Source organism: Rana temporaria, chromosome 3 (genome assembly GCF_905171775.1).
Source record: "Rana temporaria chromosome 3, aRanTem1.1, whole genome shotgun sequence".
In the NCBI taxonomy this organism is placed as follows: Eukaryota; Metazoa; Chordata; class Amphibia; order Anura; family Ranidae; genus Rana; species Rana temporaria.
The window spans coordinates 171926171-171946509 of record NC_053491.1 but is presented as its reverse complement, the minus strand read 5'-3'; the positions used below and the strand labels follow the sequence as shown (position 1 = coordinate 171946509).

Below are 20339 nucleotides of genomic sequence, written 5' to 3'. Positions count from 1 at the left end.
AATAGTTGGCTACTTTAGACAAAAGGTGACAAAAAATGTATGCAATTAAATGTGGATTTTGTTGGGGTCAAGTGGATAACTCCTGTGTGCTATAATCCATTTATCCCATAGAGGATATAACCTTGGCCATGGCTAGTTCAATATGGACCAGCCCTGTTTCGGACGGTATGTGGGCTTCCACACTTGACAGAAGGCAATTTTCACACTGAGCCACAATGACTTTTTAGAAGGGGTTCTCTGAGACCTGAAAATTATTTCAAGGGATTCTCCAGGTTAAGAAAATTAGAAAAAAGTCACTCTATACCAGCGGCAGCCTATCCATAGAAGGCGCACAGACGATGCCTCCCCTATCCAATGTGTCCGGACCCCAGAGCTACATATCAGGGTGCCGGACCATGGATTCTAATGCGGGGTGGGTGTTTTTTTAAGCACCCAATTCGAGCAAGAGGCTCCAATAGGCTTCAAAAAAGTGTGGGTTTGGAGTGCAGAGCATTGCGCTCTGAGCCTACTCAGTTGTGTGACGATAGTGAATGAATTTTCACACTAAAGTTCCTCCCCGCCAATCAGGAGGCAGGTCGTGAGACCCGTTTCCTGATTGGCCAAAGCGTCAGGCGATCCTATTGGATGCCCAACGCTTAGGCAGAAGAAAGAGGAGACACACAGTGGAGGAAGCCGATAGAAAAGTGGACACCGGAGCCGCTGCCTGTACCCCGCAAGGACCGTGCTGTCACAGCCACCACATAGATCAGATAAGTGTCATACCACCGGCCACCTGGGGGGGGGGGGTAATTGTTTGCCACCCCCCAAAAGAAAACCCCACCAGCCGCCTCTGCTCTATACTGTATTTTGGTGTGGTTCAAAATTAGCAATATACAAGTTCATTCTCCTCTATGTATCATATTTCTCAAGTCCAAATAACAAGCAAAATAATATTACTTAGTACATCACAACATTCAACAATACATTACAAACATTTCTATGGTGCCCCTCTTTAACAGTGTTGCTCTTATATATGTAGCTTGCGTGTCCTCACTGTAAATAAGGTTACGTTCACTGTTTCCTGAACAAACACAGAAAGTGATGTCTTCCACTTTATGTTAACATACACTAGAAAACGTACTTTGCTATGTGCTATCCTATCCTAGGTAGTTAGAGATTTTGGTAGAAGTGACTTTACATGTCTCAAACTGCATTGTATTTGCAGTGCATTGCAAAGTCTTTGCCCATTCCCAGCATCTGTAAGATGTCAAAAACTGGGCACGGTGCTGGTAAAATGTAACTGTAGCATACATGTGCAGAAGTTACATCCTCAGTGATGGTCAAATGACCAAAGAAAGCAGACACTGGAAAAGAAAAAGCAGATGATGATGGCAGTGGTGGTGACATTTTTGGAGCCTCATATGTGGTTCCAAAATGACATATTGATATGTATACAGTGGGGATCGAAAGTTTGGGCATCCCAGGTAAAAAATTGTATTAATGTGCATAACGAAGCCAAGGAAAGATGGAAAAATCTCCAAAAGGCATCAAATTACAGATTAGACATTCTTATAATATGTCAAAAAAAGTTAGATTTTATTTCCATCATTTACACTTTCAAAATGACAGAAAACAAAAAAAGGCATCTGCAAAAGTTTGGGCACCCTGCAGAGTTAATATCTTGTACTGCCCCCTTTGGCAAGTATCACAGCTTGTAAACACTTATTGTAGCCAGCCAAGAGTCTTTCAATTCTTGTTACAGGTATCTTTGCCCATTCTTCCTTACAAAAGTGTTCCAGTTCTTTGAGATTTCTGGGCTGTCTGTTACGCACTGCTCTTTTAAGGTCTATCCATAGATTTTCAATTATGTTGAGGTCTGGAGATTGTAAAGGCCATGGCAAAACCTTCAGTTTACGCCTCTTGATGTAATCCCCCATGGAGTTTGAGGTGTGTTTAGGATCATTATCCATTTGTAGAAGCCATCCTCTCTTTAACTTCAGCTTTTTCACAGATGGCATCAAGTTACCATCCAAAATTTGCTTAAATTTTATTGAATCCATTTTTCCTTCTACTTGTGAAATGTTCCCTGTGCCACTGGCTGCAATACAACCCCAAAGCATGATTGATCCACCCCCATGCTTAACAGTTGGACAGAGGTTCTTTTCATTAAATTCCGTGTCCTTTCTTCGCCAAACGTGCCTTTGCTCATTCCGCCCAAAAAGTTATATTTTAACCTCATCGGTCCACAGAACTTGTTTCCAAAATGCATCAGGCTTGTCTATATGTTCATTTGCAAAGTTCAAACACTGATTTTTATGGTGAGGACGTAGAAGAGGTTTTCTTCTGACAACTCTTCCATGAAGACCATGTTTGTAGAAGTATCTCTTTATAGTGGAACAGTGTACCACACAACTCCAGTGTCTGACAGATCTTTCTGAAGGGATCGTGCAGTCAAACGTGGGTTTTGAATTGCCTTTTTCACAATCCTGCGAGCTGTTCTGTTTGATATTTTTCTTGGTCTTCCAGATCTTGCTTTAACTTCCACGGTTCCTGATGACTGCCATTTCTTAATTTCATTTCGAACAGAGGATATTGACATCTGAAAACGCTTTGCTATCTTCTTATAGCCTTCTCCAGCTTTGTGAGCGTCAACTATTTTCAGTTTCAATTTTCTAGACAACTGCTTAGAAGAACCCATGGTGCTGATTGTTGGGGCAAGGTCAGATGAGTCTGGGCATTTAAAACCTTTGAGATTGATATCACCTGGTCTTCCCAGACGATGATTGAGAACAATCCATGACACTGGCTCAGCTTTGCAAAGGGGGCAGTGCATGCTATAAAGTCTAAAGGGTGCCCAAACTTTTGAAAGTGTAATTTTGAAAGTGTAAATGATGGAAATAAAATCTAACTTTTTTGACATATTATAAGAATGTCTAATCTGTAATTTGATGCCTTTTGGAGATTTTTCCATCTTTCCTTCTTTCCTTGGCTTCGTTATGCACATTAATACAAATTTGTACCTGGGGTGCCAAACTTTCGATCCCCACTGTATGTCAAAAGCTAACCCTTCAATAAAATAAACTATTTACATAAAAATAAAATGAATTAGTCAGATGCAGCATTAGTACTATGACACAAGCAATAGTATGCAACTACCTTTTTTTGGAATACTGAAAGGAAAAATAATTGGCAACATCAAAAACCCCATGCAAATTTAAAAGCTAAAAGTCCCCGAACATAAATTCTGTATGTGATGTGGTTACACTTTACTGCAACACTACTTAAATTTTTCAAACAAAACCAATTATTTAGCAGTGGTACATTAGCAGAGCAAATCACTCTTACTGTTCACACAAGCATTAAAACCAGTTAGCTGTGATATCAAATTTGTAATCATTATTGCAAGCACATTAAATTAATATATGTCATAACCCTCCCCACCAAAATATCTGCAGGAGTTACCTTATTGGTCGATTTTCTTTACTGTCAAAAAGTGAGAATATCACTTCTAATTCTTCTCCTAGGTTGGAGCACATTAAACTTTTCATCTGCACAAAGAGATGGTGAGTACTTGCTGGTACTGGGGTGTCCTTTTTTCTGTGTCTGTGTTCCATCTGTAAAATATCAAGGATGGAAAAGTAAACGCGTGGCTCTCATGAAAAGGAATGTGGTAGCTGCATTAGTTTTTACTTTTTTTTAGGCTTCTTTTCCTTTGTCGTAATTCTAGGACAGGATTACAGAACACCTGCTTCTTTCTTTCGCGATTTCTTTTTTGTTCTTGGCAAATAAAAAATGCACCAGTCAAGTGGTAGTGTTTACTTACATGTAATTTGAATTTCTATGGTCAATTATAATTTATGATAAGCTGGCATGAAAAATACAATGCACAGCTCCTATTTCCTGCATGTCTTACAGAAGTACAGAAACATAAGTACAGTATTAGTATTGAGTTACATTATTTTGGTTTTCTCACATGCACCACTAAAAAAAAAAACAGACAAAATGATGACTAGCACACTAGGCTGTGTTTACATCGATGCTCAGTTTATGAAGTCTGCAGACTACCCATTTTTTTATGAAAGAACTCAAAAGGAAAAATCAATAGTCTATTATTTTCTGGTTAATCACTATTGTTTATCCAACATGGGCCACTGCTGGGATCTGCTTAGTGCATTAATACACACATTATTGTTTCTTCCGCATCATTGTAGCAAATAACTGTCTTTCCTTACTACCATCTCATGTACACCGGTACCTTTAAACTCAGACTGGTTCCTTTACCATCAACTTAACATGTTCCCAGTCTAAATACTCATCACAATGGCCATAGACAGGCAGAAGCCCTATAGCAAATCTACCCATTTTCATTATCTCACAGCATGGGAACTACCTTATTTTTAATCTCAAGTTGAATATATTCAGCTCATGGACAGACACACCATAAAGGTTTTATTTTTCTTTAGCCAACAAATGATAATTCACACCAAGAAGGTTGGAACTAGTTCCTGTAATAAATGTAACTCCTGACAGCTAGAAGTCCCTGTACCCCTACTTCAACATGGCTCCATTCTTGAAATGCCTGAATTGCAAACAACTTGTTTTTAGTGGCACCTACTTAGTTTGAGATATAACATCAATTCCTGAAATGTGTGATGTAATTCTATTTACTTGCAGCTTGCTGATGCTGTAGTGGGTAAGGTCGATATAATAATAATAATAATAATAATAATAATAATAATAATAATAAAAAAAAAAGATACAAAATACAAAAAGCAACCCTGCTGAGTAAAAAAAGATGAATGACAATTTTGTAATCAAAATACAATTTTCCTTCGAAAGTGTCCCCACTTTCCAATACTGTAATAATCCACTACTGCTAAATGATGCTTATTTAACCACACCACCTCATGGTAAACTGCACCCACCCATCTACGCAATGGCAGGCTGTGTGTGCCAATTGATGCTGGGCCCTTTGGTCTCACTTCTCTGGTGGACCCAAAGTACCCCCGTCCTGCACAAATAAAAAAGAGAAAAAATATGTTTCCAATCACAAACTCGGAGTGTTTGTATCCTTCAGGGATATTAACTTACCAATCGGTATAATTCAGTAACACTAATGTCTTCTGGATCCACCATGGCAAATTCTTTTCTAGGAACCAAATCCAGTCCCAACTGCCTAGAAGTGGAATGTAAAATAATAAACAACTAGTTATACTATTCATAAATTGAGACATAACTGGTACAATAAAGGTACTATAGTCAAATTAAATAATGTGCATTATATTTTTAAAGTTGGAAAGCGCTGGTGTTTGGTACCCCAAAAAAAAATACGATCAAAACTTGGGGGCATGTGCACGCACCTAAAAATGCTCTAAATTTTCATATAGCTAAAAAACAGACAGCAACATGACTTTTCTCACAGTAGAAGCTGTCAAGGGACATCACTTACCTTTACATAAACCCTGCAGTAACACCTGCTGAGCCAACAAAGTTGATAAGCACGTAGGAACTCTCTGATGATCTAATCACAAAAGGTGGCTAGAAGGCACACATATTCTCAATGGCCAATAAAGTAGAGAAAACAATACGGGCTAAAGTGAAGGTATCCTCCAATGTAGTTTACGCTGTTGGCTAATTTCCCACTGACTGTGTTCCACGCCACATGTTCCAATGAGAAATACAATTTTCTAAGACATCAGTAATAAATTCTGTTTGGTGAAACTAGGCCAAACCAATCAACTGTTAGCTAAAGCATATGCCAATTTTCACCTTTCTTCTTGCCATGAGAACATGCTGTAGCAAGAATGCCCATCTCTCCCATTTTTCCTAAAATAATGTAAGGATAACCACCTTTCTATAACACCCCAATATAAAAAATAAAAAAATGTAAACCACATAAATCATCATTCATTAGGTTTAACTGAGTGGGAAGTACCGTATTTTATATTCCAAACCAGCAAATATAAATTTAGTAGGAGAAACAAATATAACAGAATAATACACATAACAATAGTTTAAGAAGATACATTTCTTTTCCTAAGAATCATTAAAGTTATCTTGACTGGCATTGGCATTCAGCATTGCAATTTTCACATTAATAATAAATATTGTACCCTGGGGGGGACTATACAAAACCAAGCAACAGCACAGCACGAGCCTTGGAAACAAAATCTATATTGTTGGAGTGTAAAAATAATAACTGGCATTTTCCGTCCATTTATACAACATTATCCTAATGCAGTGGTGATTGATCAGGTATAACACTAAATTTAAAGTGGTTCTAAAGTTATTTTTTTTACTTTAATGTAATACCTGCATTATGGTAAAAAAAACATTCACTATCTATTGACTCCCGACCAGTCCCACTTCAGCATTTTAAATCGCAGGCAGATTGATGATGTGTGAATGACAACGTGGGACTCAAATTTGAGATGCCATTTATTTAAATGACACCTCAAATCGCGGTGCATGTCTGGCGCAATAAATTGCAATTCCTTGCTTGACAATCGCGGCATACCTGCACAGCAATTTGAGGTGTCATTCAAATGAATGGCATCTCAAATGCGAGTCCCGTGATTTGCTATTCAGACATCAGTGCTTTCAGATCGTGGGCAGATTCGCCGCAAAATGGCCACAATTCAAAACGTTGTGTGAATACAGCCTAAATACTAATTTGAGTCCTGTATCGACTCAGCACAGTACCGATCTGGAACAACACTGCTTTTTCTTCCTGATCTCAGGGGGCAAAATGATAGCACCAATGGCATTGGCACCTGCTGCTGTCAATCAAATCCAGTGAGGCCGGAGCAGGGCTGAGCCGGGATGTATGCATCTATAAACACACAAAGCCTGACTCCGGAGTGGCCCCGCACATCTGGCTCCATAGCACGCGGCTTGCTATGGGGGGAAACATAGAAGATAAAAAGCGGGGAACGCTGTGGGAAAATAGGAGTGGAGGTAAGGGGCAATTCAATGCAATACCAGTGCACAGAGCAGGGAAGGACAAACCTTTTTTTTTGTTACCTAAAATAAAAAGGAGACTTTAGAATCACTTTAAGATCTAGCGACATTAACCAATTAACGTGAGAATGGGCATTATGCCAAAACTGAAAACCTTCCAACACAAAGAAATGACATTAAACAAAATAGTTTTTCCCCACTGTCAACACTACCATTGTATCATAGCAAATATTGATAAGGATATTCAAGGAGCATTGTTTGAAAGCCATGTGGGACCGAACAACATTAAGTAGTAATATTGTAGACCAGTGGTGGTCAACCCTGTCCTTAGAGCCCACTAACATGTCAGGTTTTCAAGAAAAATGAAATACAATCACAGGTGATCGCATTTGCTGCACAGTTATTGCAATATTCTAGTCTGCATCTCCCCAAAGTAATACATAAAATCTGGCCTCTTAGTGGGCCCTGAGGACAGGGTTGATAACCACTACTGTAGACAAATGAAACGGGCAAAGGTCAAAAATCTGCCCATCCTCGATTCATAGCTGTAGTACAACTACTATGAATGGAATAGATGGGCAGAAAGGACGGGCACAGCTGGGCACCAAGGATGAAAGCTTGTCACAGCTTTCACAGTTACATTAACCCCCACTACACCAAAAGATTATGCTGGCCGGACTGGAAGGGAGAGGGGAGTAGTGGCATGGACAGAGGAGGATTTCACCCAACTAGGAGAGGCATCAGTTCAAGGCGTACATCCTACTTTTTGGGGGTGGGGGGGATTTACTTTAAACTTCAAATTAATCAACATAATGCATTATGTTGAAATAAATTCCTGTTAATATCATTACACTAGATGCTAGGTGTATCAAAACAATTAATAAATACTTTTTTTTATTTACAAATCAATCCAACATTCAACTTTTGTTGAAAGGGGACAGCCAAATGGATCGAAATTCGTCTAGTCCCTGCTTAACTGCCCGAATTTGAATCTGTATATGGCCAGCTTAAGACAAGGACAAGATGTGGGGTTTAGAGCAAATAAAAGGGGGGTGCTTAATCGTGACACCACTGTTCTATAACGTAAAGCGGTATTAACCCCAAAATAAATTATTAATTATATTGGTGCTTTCTAATACTTTGATTTATTGGCTGCATTTATTTTCTTTTTTAGGTTTTCTTTCCATTATTTTCATAAACAGACCTCCAACATGTAGGTCTGTTTTTCAACAGAACATTCTGACCCTCAGATCCCTGACAGCTGCACTCTAGGTTACATACTCCTAACTACTTCACTTTGTAAGCTGTATAAATCATACTCCTAACCGCCACACATACATTGCTTGTTGTATAACCATGGCTGCTGCACGCTATATAAGCCATAATGTATATTATACTCCTCACCAAAGTGTTTATTTTGTCTTACTCTTAATAGTTGCTGATTGCTATGTAAACCCTAGCAATTTTAAAGTTCTCATTTAACCACTTCCCGACCTCCTCATGTACATATACGTCAGCAGAATGGCACGGACAGGCACATGTACGTACCTGTACGTCCTCTGCTAGACGTGGGTGGGGGGTCCGATCGGGACCCCCCCCCCCGGTACATGCGGAGGTCGGGTCCGCTCGGGGAGCGATCCGGGACGGCGCGGCTATTTGTTTATAGCCGCTCCGTCGCGATCGCTCCCCGGAGCTGAAGAACGGGGAGAGCCTTGCTTTACTGTGTCGGCGCATCGATCGCGTCATTCCCTTTATAGGGAAGACACGATCGATGACGTCATTCCTACAGCCACACCCCCCTACACTAGTAAACGCACACAAAGTAAACCCTAACTCCTACAGCGCCCCCTGTGGTTAACTCCCAAACTGCAACTGTCATTTTCACAATAAAACAATGCAATTTAAATGCATTTTTTGCTGTGAAAATGACAATTGTCCCAAAAAGTGTCCGCCATAATGTCGCAGTCATGAAAAAAATCGCTGATCGCCGCCATTAGTAGTAAAAAAAATAAAAAAAATAAAAATGCAAAAAAACTATCCCCTATTTTGTAAACGCTATAAATTTTGCGCAAACCAACCGATAAACGATTATTGCGATTTTTTTTACCAAAAATAGGTAGAAGAATACGTATCGGCCTAAACTGAGGAAAAAAAAATGTTATATATGTTTTTGGGGGATATTTATTACAGCAAAAAGTAAAAAATATTGCATTTTTTTCAAAATTGTCGCTCTATTTTTGTTTATAGCGTAAAAAATAAAAACCGCAGAGGTGATCAAATACCACCAAAAGAAAGCTCTATTTGTGGGGAAAAAAGGACGCCAATTTTGTTTGGGAGCCACGTCGCACGACAGCGCAATTGTCTGTTAAAGCGACGCAGTCCCGAACTGTAAAAACCCCTTGGGTCTTTAGGCAGCAATATGGTCCGGGGCTTAAGTGGTTAAAGTGTTTGTTACCCTAATAAAAAAAAAAAAAATTGGATCCTGTTTCTTTAAAGCATGTTATACAGCACAGTGACATGGTTCTGCCCTCTCCCCTGTAAACTGACCACGGTTTATCATGGCTGCTGAGCCCTGGCACTGTGGACAGTTTACGTGCCTCTGTCATCCGCAGCTCTCATCTGTCCTCTATCCTCTATCCTCTCTCCCCCTCTCTGCCTGTCAGTTCCGTCTGCTCTTAGATCGCCCCATTCTGCTGTAAAAATAAGTGTTTTCGTTCTATAGTTCCCAGTATTAAATAACATTTAGCTCCCCAGTGTATGTGATTTATAAAAATATGCTGCCTAATACCTTATTTCTGAGTGGCGGTCGGTGCTCACTTGACTGCGCGCTGGTCTCCTCCTCTCCTTGTCCCAGTTGACGGAAGTGGGGGATACCAACCACCTCCCCCAGCAACTATCCGATCAGGAGAGAAGACCAACGGGCAGTCACGTGAGCACCAAGCTTCGTCTCAAAAATAAGGTATTAGGCAGAATATTTTTTTTAATCATACACACTGGGAGCTTAATGTTATTCAACAAAGGGAACTAATGAAGGTAAAAAATTGGCTTAACAACCACTTTAAAGTAGGCTCAATGTGCTGACTCCATGCCTATAGCTGTGTGTAGAAAAATTATTCTTTGTCATGTTGCCTATGGGTGTTTGTTAGACTCTCACTTGTGACATGGCAATTTAGGCATATTTTGTGCAGTGTATACAGCGAGCAGGTTAATCATATCTCTTTAAGTCCCATACATTGCTCAGTGCAGTGTGGCTACGTGTTCAACAGCTTTTCTCTCTCTTACACATGCCCAAGGATGCCATGAATCTTAGATTTCTAGCAATTCCCCTGATAAAACTACAACTTCCAATTCCAATATGGACAAGTTTCACATTCTCTTCTGTTTTTTACATAGATGCATAAAATAGAACAACTAAAAAACTGCTGCAGCAGCAGCATTTGAACATCAGTGAGATGACTATCTGTTACCCACTCATTTCCCCAGTCCAGACGGGCTGTAATGTGGCGTTTTACATCATTCATTCGATCGTGAGTCAAGTGCCCCACTAGCACTTGTCTGCGCAGATCCAGGATCTCATTCATTATGTGACCGAGGCGGTGGAAAAGATCACCTTCATTCTTCTAGAACAAAAAAAAAAAGAAACAAAACGGTTCAGTGAGTGGCAAGCTTTACATTTACTGCTTGTTAGAGTATATCCTAACAGATTATTAGACTTCAACTTTAAATGAATCTCAATGACTATTTTTTTTTTTAAAAACGCAATTTTTTTTTTTCTTACAATTTTTTTTCTTGCAGTCATTGAGGGCTGGTTTACACCAGGAACCGTAAAGGACAGCAGCAAAAGGAGTGCATGTACTACTTTAAATAAATGCACTGCAACCAGATCACATGGCACTTTTGTACCATGCGATCCAGAGCAGCCAAACACACTAAACTTGTGACCTGCGTTTGGGGTGTCATTATCGTAACATTGACACCTTCTGCAGAACACAGCGAAAGCGTGTTTTGAAAGCAGTGTGGGAAACGCGCACAAAACACTCGTTTCCAGCACCTTGTTCTGGTGTGAATGGGCACCAATATTCACATCAAAACATTATAGTCAATTATACCTAATAAATGCGCGATAATGAAAATTACTTTAGTTTATAAGCGCTCATTGTTGTTGCCTAGAAAAACCCTAAATGGGCCAACTACTTTGAGAGTTTAAAGCGAATCCTCACTCTCTCAATCAACATTACCTAGTTTTATTTTTTATGCTACTAGTATTAGTAAACAGATAGGAAAGAATATCATATTTACTTGTTTTAAAAAAAAAATGTATATATATTTCTTCAGTTACTTCTTAGTTTTCAGGCCTAGGCAAGGCCAGAAGTGCTAAGGAGTATTTTTCTTAGCAAAATAAAGCATAGATACATGGATGGATGTGTGAGTTTGCTTTGAATATTAAAAACAAAATTAAATACTGTAGCATTTTTGGCTTGTGGAGCTCAGATGCAGTGCAGTTCTACTTTAAGGTATAACTGTACTTCCATAGAAACTAGATGTAAACGTTCCTGAATTTGATGACTGCAGCCCACAGAAATCAGGGCACGGTGTGCATGTAAAATAATTGCTGCTGAAATGATTCATTATAGAAAAAAAGGTTTATATTATATTTTTTAAAACATGTTCCAGTGACATTGGTAAGAAACAAAGCAATGGCAGTTTTCCATAAAATACCCATTGAATACCCTGTAATTTCTTCTTTTATAAATAGATTAATTTTATTAAAATTTGTAATCCTCAATGAGAGCCATTGAAATCTGGGCATGGGATGACATAAAGCTTAAATCTTTGAAATCTAAAAAGGCACACACTTATTTTTAAGCATTACCAGTAGAATATATACTAAAACTTCCACTTATTTTGTGGTCATTGTAATCACGACAAATGGGTAAAATATTTTAATCAATAATTTGGAATATTAATTATTTTAAAATATTATGCAATAACCAACATACCAACGTACTCTTTTTTTATTTAAGTCCGTCTGCTTATCAAAAAGCATATTTGCAGAAAGATGTTTAGGAATACAAGCGAGATACACGCCCCATGTACCCCCATAAGGGACCTGGAGTATGTACTGGAAATATAACAGGATGTTTTTTTCTTGATCCTCGTTTTCTTTGCAATGACATTTGACTATATGCAGGCATTTATTAAAACCATCACATAGCAGCCTCACATTTTATGAAATCAACTTGGTATATAAGGAGCTGCTGTTATGTAAACTGACCAAAACTGCAAAATATGTTCTGGTCATGAAGGTTTTGGTCATCTATGAACATAAAAGGGTTAAGGACATTTTGTTTGTTAAAAGCTTATCCGGTACTTCAAAATCAATAAGCATCCTTTATATACAGTACCATGTACACCTATTTAGGGATGCCGTGGGCATCATATTATTAACTTTCTCCTGACCTGCAACATGCATACTCCAAGTGCATTGGGTCCCTGAAGGTTCAGATTTATTACACCAGGCCTTTTCATACATCTATTCCATTACTACTCCACAAAAGGATATCTAACAGAACATATTACAATGGCCCTAACAGTAATGCAATATATTCATCTGTGGGCCAAGTGTTTTATTAACCATTTTTATGAACTGTTTTTCCCCTAACAGACTTAATAGAAAGCCTGGATTGTTCTCAACACAGTGCAAATATTTTATTAGACAAGGATTGTACAAGCAACTTCTCTCTCTACAAATCTGACAGAACTGCAAAAAGAACCTTATAGCTGTATTAGTAATACAATTTTTTTTTACAAAGTTAATTGCCAAGTTAGCATAACTATCATTTACAGTTCTGCGCAGCCAATCTCTCAGATTACGATAAGCTCCCCGCCCACAGACCCCCACAACCATCTGGTTAAGGGTTATGGGGGTGACCCCAAAGCACCCTCCCAATGTTGAGGGCATATGGCCTGGTACAGTTCAGGAGGGGGGGTGCTCTCTCCCCACCCCCCTTTTCCTGCTGCCTGCCAGGTTACGTGCTTGGATAAGAGTCTGTATGGATTTTGGGGGGGCCCTACGCCATTTTTTTCTTCAATTTTGGCACAGGGTTCCCCTTAATATCCATATCAGACCTAAAGGGCCTGGTATGAATTTTGGGGGGACCCTTATACCATTTTGTTTTTAAATTGGTGCAGGGTTCCCCTTAATATTCATACCAGACCCAAAAGGCCTGGTAATGGAATGGAGGGAACCCATGCCATTTTCTTTCAATGATTTTTATCTATATCGCTGGGATCCGACAATTCATTACAGCCACAAGCAGTTTTAAATTACTTTTTTCCTTTAGAAATTTCATTTTGCTCTGGTATTGTTCAAAACACTGGGACAATGTGCTACTTTACCAGTATACAAAGGACACCCCCCAGGAACGATATTTAACCACTTAAGCCCCGGACCAATATGCAGCCTAAAGACCCAAGGTGTTTTTACAGTTCGGGACTGCGTTGCTTTAACAGACAATTGCGCGGTCGTGCGACGTGGCTCCCAAACAAAATTGGCGTCCTTTTTTCCCCACAAATAGAGCTTTCTTTTGGTGGTATTTGATCACATCTGCGGTTTTTAGTTTTTGCGCTATAAACAAAAATAGAGCGACAATTTTGAAAAAAAAGCAATATTTTTTACTTTTTGCTGTAATAAATATCCCCCAAAAACATATATAAAAACATTTTTTTTCCTCAGTTTAGGCCGATACGTATTCTTCTACCTATTTTTAGTAAAAAAAATCGCAATAAGCGTTTATCGATTGGTTTGCGCAAAATTTATAGTGTTTACAAAATAGGGGATAGTTTTATTGCATTTTTATTTTATTTATTTTTTTTACTACTAATGGCGGCGATCAGCAATTTTTTTCGTGACTGCGACATTATGGCGGACACTTCGGACAATTTTGACACATTTTTGGGACCATTGTCATTTTCACAGCAAAAAATGCATTTAAATTGCATTCTTTATTGTGAAAATGACAGTTGCAGTTTGGGAGTTGACCACAGGTGGCGCTGTAGGAGTTAGGGTGCACCTAGTATGTGTTTACAACTGTTTGGGGGTGTGGCTGTAGGAATGACGTCATCGATCGTGTCTTCCCTATAAAGGGAATGACGCGATCGATGCGCCGCCATAGTGAAGGACGGGGAAGCCGTGTTTACACACGGCTCTCCTCGTTCTTCAGCTCCGGGGAGCGATCGCGACTATAAACAAATAGCCGCGCCGTGGTCCCGGATCGCTCCCCGAGCGGACCCGACCTCCGCATGTAGCGGGGGGGGTCCCGATCGGACCCCCCACCCGCTAATAGGCGAGGACGTACGTGTACGCCCATGTGCCTGTACGTGCCATATTGTGGACGTATATGTACATGCGGGGGTCGGGAAGTGGTTAAAGGAATATTTAATTTTTATTGTTTCACTTAAAAAAAAAATCACTGCTCTTGAAAAAACTTCAGTTTTTAGCCCAGGTTCACACTGGGCTGCGGGAGTGAAGCCGTGCGAGTTCAGCTGAACGATTTCACTCCCGCTGGCAGTCCTGATTTTGGCTACGATTTCAGAGACATCTGTGCAGGTTTCTGCACAGATGTCAATGTAAATCGCAGCTGAAAACGCAAAAAGTAGTACAGGAACTACTTTTTGAAATAGATGCGGCATCGCACCGATTAGGACGGTGCCATTGCCGACAAATGCCGCCGGTTTGAGATGCGATTTGACATCTCAAATCGCATCTCAAATCGTACCAGTGTGAACCAGGCCTTAAAACTTTTTTTTGCATTGATACATGTCCCCTGGGGCAGGACCCAGGTCCCCAATGCTGTTTTTTTCAATGATTTTTATCTATATTGCAAGGATCCTACAATACATTACAGCCGCAAGCAGTTTTAAATGGGATTTATTTCCTTTAGAAATGTCATTTTGCTGTGGTATTGTTCTAAACATGGGAAATATGCACTACTTTAAAGGCATACTAAGAATACCCCCAGGCACGTTATTTAAAGGAATATTTCATTTTTATTGTTTCACTTTGAGCATTATTAAAATCACTTCTATAGGAAAAAACGTCAGTTTTAAAAAAAAATGTTTTGCATACATGTCCCCTCAGGCAGGACCTGGATCCCCAAACACTTTTTATGGCAATGACTTGCATATAAGCCTTTAAAATTAGCACTAGTTTTTCATGTTAGTGTCCCATAGACTTTAACGGTGTTCTGTGTATGGTTAGCTTTTGGTGTCCATGCGTCATTTCTAAAGCAGAAATTTTGCCAACTTCCTTTGCACTTTACAAGGCACTAAGTAATGGCTGGGGACTAAAAGTGGTGCTCAGAACTTCACTGCTGCACAAAAATTCAAAATTCAAATAGGTTTTCTCCCTCCTTAGAAAAAGGGGGGGGGGGGTCTGACAAGGTGCCCCAACCACAGCCAACAGTAAACCTATTGTTGACATGAATCAACAGATCACGTGTCAACATGAACAAATTACTTCTTCATAAAACGCATTTCTTTTTTTTCTGAATTTGAATTCTAAACCAGGTTTCCTGTTAATGGTAAGTACGATTTATGATTCTCACACTTAAAAAGCTCTAGTTTGTGACTCTAAAACCAAAGTAAAGCTCGCAAGCTCTCCGACAACCAGAAATATGTTGTGCATTAGAGATGGCAAAGATTCTGTTGTCTTCTGTGATATTCCTAAAGGCAAACTTTTTCTGGTAGTGGGCCTCAAAGTTTACAAATGTTGAGAATATTTTCAACTTTTTTGTATATTACCACATAAAGCTGTTTCCACCAAGATAGATTTTTTTCCCAGTTGGGCTATTGATTGAATGTACCATATACATTGTTAATGCATATCTACACCCTGCTGCCTTAGTTTTCATTTTCAGACAAAGAACAGAAAATATCTGTTAATCTTGCCACTCCCAGAAGCAGAGTACATGAAAATTGTCAATTGAAAAAGGTTTAAGTTAAAAAGAACAGTAGAACATATTTAATCTTTATTTTAAAAATGAATAACCTATATTCTCTTTCTCCACTGAGAATATTTTTTTTTGCATGATCTAAAAAAATATATATATAGGAAAAGGGGTAATGTATTTCAATAGCTTGGGACATCTACTTTTCTCAGTGGTGTCTTTTCACTGCAAGTTTTAGGAAATAAACCAAACCTGAAAGCTAAAAAAAAAAGTTAAATCAAAAACACATTCAATAAGTTGATTTTCATGTAAACCAATAATTACACTAGTGGACTAGTGGCCTTGGAAAAAAGGTAAGTGAGGGGGAAAAAAATCAAGTCTCAAAAATTACAAAATGATGACTATTCTTTTATTTTGCTTCTCGTTCTCTTACCACATATAGCTGCTTCCACATGGTGCCCCAGTCTCTGAGGGTAGACGTCATCTCTGTGATGACCGCATCTTCTGTTGGTACTACCATTTCAAACTGCCTGTAAACAGTAACACAAAGATACATTTATGACAATTATGGAGCAAAACATTATATACCGGTATTATTAATATATTTATATTGTATTGCAAGGCACTGGCTGGCAGGACCCATTGCAGGCTCAATGTAAATTACTGGTGTGACAGGCCAGTATTTCTCAAGGTCTTCTCCAGCCTCTCTCTACCAGGATGCCGGGGGATTGCAGATTACTTCTTTACCTTAGACTCAATTGACTAAACAATCAATGAAGGCTTCAGTGTAAGAGAGGGGCTTAGGCATATACAGTGCAGTCGGGTGATAATATAGTGAGAGCAAATGACAACCCCCACAACTGGAATAGCATTACCCAAGGCCTGGCTGCTTCTTCCCCTACTTGATTTATGCCACAGCTCTAACCCAGGAGAGGTGTCATTCAGCTGTACGGAGAATGCATTAGTCTTATTAACCCTTCACCACCTGCCTGAGTGCACTGTATTCCTTCTCCTTTGCTGCAGTCAATTCCCAGATCCAGCGTCAGGAAGAAGCTTCTGAAATTCTACTTGAATAAATAAGTTACAATACAAATTGAGGGGGGACCCCAACACAATTAACCTGCTTAATAATGGTCATGGACCTTTCCATTACAGTTCTGTCCATTCATTTGTCCATTCATCATGTCCTGCTCTGCGCCAAGTGAGAGGGAATATCATATTCTGATATCATATTCTACATTCTGTCTGCTGTGGATTCTGGATTCACAAGTATTTAAGGGAAACCTTTACGGAGATTAACATAGCCAGTGGCTGAAAATGCTGACCAGTGTGTTTTGGCGGGGGGAGGGGGGGCATCTCCTTTTCACAGCACAATAGCTCAGCAGGGGAGATTGATGTACCAACATCGGTCAGTTGGTACAGTGGCTCCTCCAAAGCTCATCAGTTATTTTTCTTTCAGCCTGCTGGGTTAAATGAAAAAAAAACTGTAATGCCTCGTACACACGTATGACTTTTTACCGCCGGGAAACCCGAGGGGAAAGCCGAGAACCGGCTCGACAGTTTTTTCCCCCTACACACGGTCAGTTTTCCTGGCAGGAAAACTGCCATGAGAGCTTTGGCAGGGAAACCCAGCCGTGTGTATGCTCCACTGCAGTGTGTCCCATAGGAAAACTGCTGGGAAAAAAAATGCCGGGAATCGTGGCAGGAAAAAAGAGAACTATTTTTTTCCGACGGGATTCCCGGCGGTTTTCCTGTTGGGAAAACTGCAATGGAGCATACACATGGACAGTTTTCCCGGCCAATAGGTGTCATGACAGTTTTCCCGATGGGAAAACTGGTCAAGTGTACGAGGCATAAGTGTTTACCAGGCTTTACTAACTGATATACAACAATCTCCCCCGCTGACCTATTGTGTTTTGATAGGGGGTGGCCTCCCTGCCAAAACACACCAATCAGTGACCCCGAACACTGGCCGAGAGTGCAGATTGGGAGCCCTTTTTTCATGCCCCTTTAACAGAAGCTGGCCATTCAGTCAGACAGGCTGCCGTACACATGGGCCGAATGCCAATTTCTATGTAACCGGCTGATGTTGCCTGATATACGGCCCTCAACTTACATCAAGAACAAATACAGGGAGGGACCGGGGACTATGGACCAGGCGCTGCCTGCCTGTCTCTCACCCATCTCTCATAGAATAGAGAAGCTGTGTGCAAAGCTCAGGTTTCCCATTGATCTTAACATTTTTTTTTTTTTTTTAACTAGGGTACCTCAAGATTTTGCATACTTTTAAAGAGCCGTGACTGAATTTTTTTTTTTTTGAAAAGCTGGTCTGCACTATCCATCAGGATAAGATGTGCTAAAAGTTTAAGCACTGGAGGTGGTGTTTTAATAGGGACTTAGACTAAAGAAATTAACCTCTATAAACCGATACTCGATAGGAGGAGAACGTTTTTTTTTATATCATTTTACCCCCATGTTTTTTTAATTTGATCTTATTTTGTTGTTTACATGCGTCTTGGAACAGTATTGGGAAAAATCCATTGAGGGTTGTGTTAGTTTTTCGATGTCCTTGTTCTTTAAAAACTTGACGCCAGCCGCGTGCATATATGCGGCCCTGTGTAAACCCTTTACCATGCCTTCCGGCTTTTAGAACTCCTAAAGGGCCAGGAGGTGGTCGCCACAAAGGGGTTAATAAAAAGTTCTTTCTATTGTTGGCATATATATATCTAGCTTGCAGTAGCAGCGCGTCCATAAAGGGCGCCGGAGCGCCGCCCCCTCTTACTCTCGCACGCCACTGTATACAATACATCGATTTATGCATTGCATGAATCTATGTATTGCCGCTGCCGCCGACTATTCAGATGGCCGGCCCCCCGGTGAGCGCAGGCCATCTGAATAATGGCAGCTGGTTGGCTGTGGAAGTGCCTATCAGAGCCAGAAGCTGTAAACGGCTTCCAGATGGTTATCCAAGGGACGCACGGGGGGTGCGTTTCTTGGATAAGACTGACAGACGTCTCAGCCAATCAGGTTCACCAGTTCTGGTTACCGGTAACCTGATTGGCTGAAGCGTCATCAAGGGTGGGAGAAGACATCGAGGGACGGTAGAAGCAGGATGGCTGACCCCAGAAAGGTAAGTGCCAGGCTACAATTGCTGGGCACAGTGGCAACAATTGATGGGCACAGTGGCAACAATTGATGAGCACAGTGGTGAAAATTGATGGGCATAGTGGTGACAATTGCTGGGCACAGTGGTGACAACTGATGGCACAGTGGCTGCCTTTGATGGCATGGCACAGTGGTGACAATTGATGGGCACAGTGGCTGCATTTGATGGCATGGCACAGTGGCTGCATTTGATGGCATTGCACAGTGGCTACATTTGATGGCACAGTGGTGACAATTGATGGCACAGTGGTGACAATTGATGGGCACAGTAGCTGCATTTGATGGGCACAGTAGCTGCATTTGATGGGCACAGTGGTTGCAATTGACGGGCACAGTAGCTGCATTTGATGGGCACAGTGAGGCTGCAATTTGTTTTCGTTTGTTTGCGCCCCCCCAAAAAATTTGAGCACCAGCCGCCACTGCTAGCTTGCAACTTTCTCATAGGCTTCATTTATTGTAATTTACTTATAGATTATTGAAATTGAAACTTGTTTAGGAGGGTAAAAAGGTTACTTAGGCTCATTAGGCCTTGCTCACATGGGCCTACTTAAGCAAACTCCCATGTACTTGCCTACACAAGGATGCACAGCTGTTAACTGCATCTGTATGCAGGTGGGCCAATGCTCCTAATTTGACATCCATGTGGCTGCATGTCCCCAAATGCAAACATTGTGTATTGGGGACATGAACCCGCCTGCACCCACATGGATGGTAAATTGGGAGGATGTCCATGCAGCTACTGCATACCAACTCATATGAACTGGAATTTCTGATCCCAGATGTACGGATTACCTGTGCATCCCCGTGTCAACAAAAATAGCCCTCACACGGGAGTACTCTAAGGCACCCCCTTGTGAATAAGGCCTCAATAGTCCATTTATTATATGGCAGGCCATAGGTTGGAGATATATGTTAATGCCTATAACAAAAACTATTTCCACACAAACTTCTGTGGCAGTCCAGGGATTAAGCCATTCTGATTAGAGGAAACGAAGAAAGTTTCTCCTGAAGCCAGCAACAAACAGTAGATGTCAGTCGGGCAAAGAGAATTTATTTTCCCCAAATACATCTAATATTAACATGCACAGCATGCTTAGATGGACAAGGATGCATGTTAATGACTAACAAGGAGCGACTAGGGAGAGCAGCCAGACACCCCTGGCACCTGCCAAATCTTACCATAAACAACAGTGTTCAGCTGAAAAAAATCCATCTCCATCCAGTAATTCTTTTAAGAATGATTGGTTGGCCATCTGTTGTGCTGCTATCCACAGACATAAGGACCTG

At 40.4% G+C, this 20339-nt stretch overlaps 1 protein-coding gene across 2 annotated transcripts in view; it reads right to left on the bottom strand.

Annotated features, from left to right (window-relative positions):
• Positions 1-20339, bottom strand: part of DOCK4 (dedicator of cytokinesis 4) — a 407978-nt gene that overhangs the window by 260332 nt on the left and 127307 nt on the right. For both annotated transcript variants that reach the window (XM_040343815.1, XM_040343816.1), the window contains exons 5-8: positions 16321-16417; positions 10411-10559; positions 5071-5155; positions 3442-3593 (exon numbers count right to left, since the gene is read on the bottom strand). In XM_040343815.1, coding sequence (XP_040199749.1) covers positions 3442-3593; positions 5071-5155; positions 10411-10559; positions 16321-16417 — 483 coding nt within the window. The remainder of the gene's footprint in view (positions 1-3441; positions 3594-5070; positions 5156-10410; positions 10560-16320; positions 16418-20339) is intronic.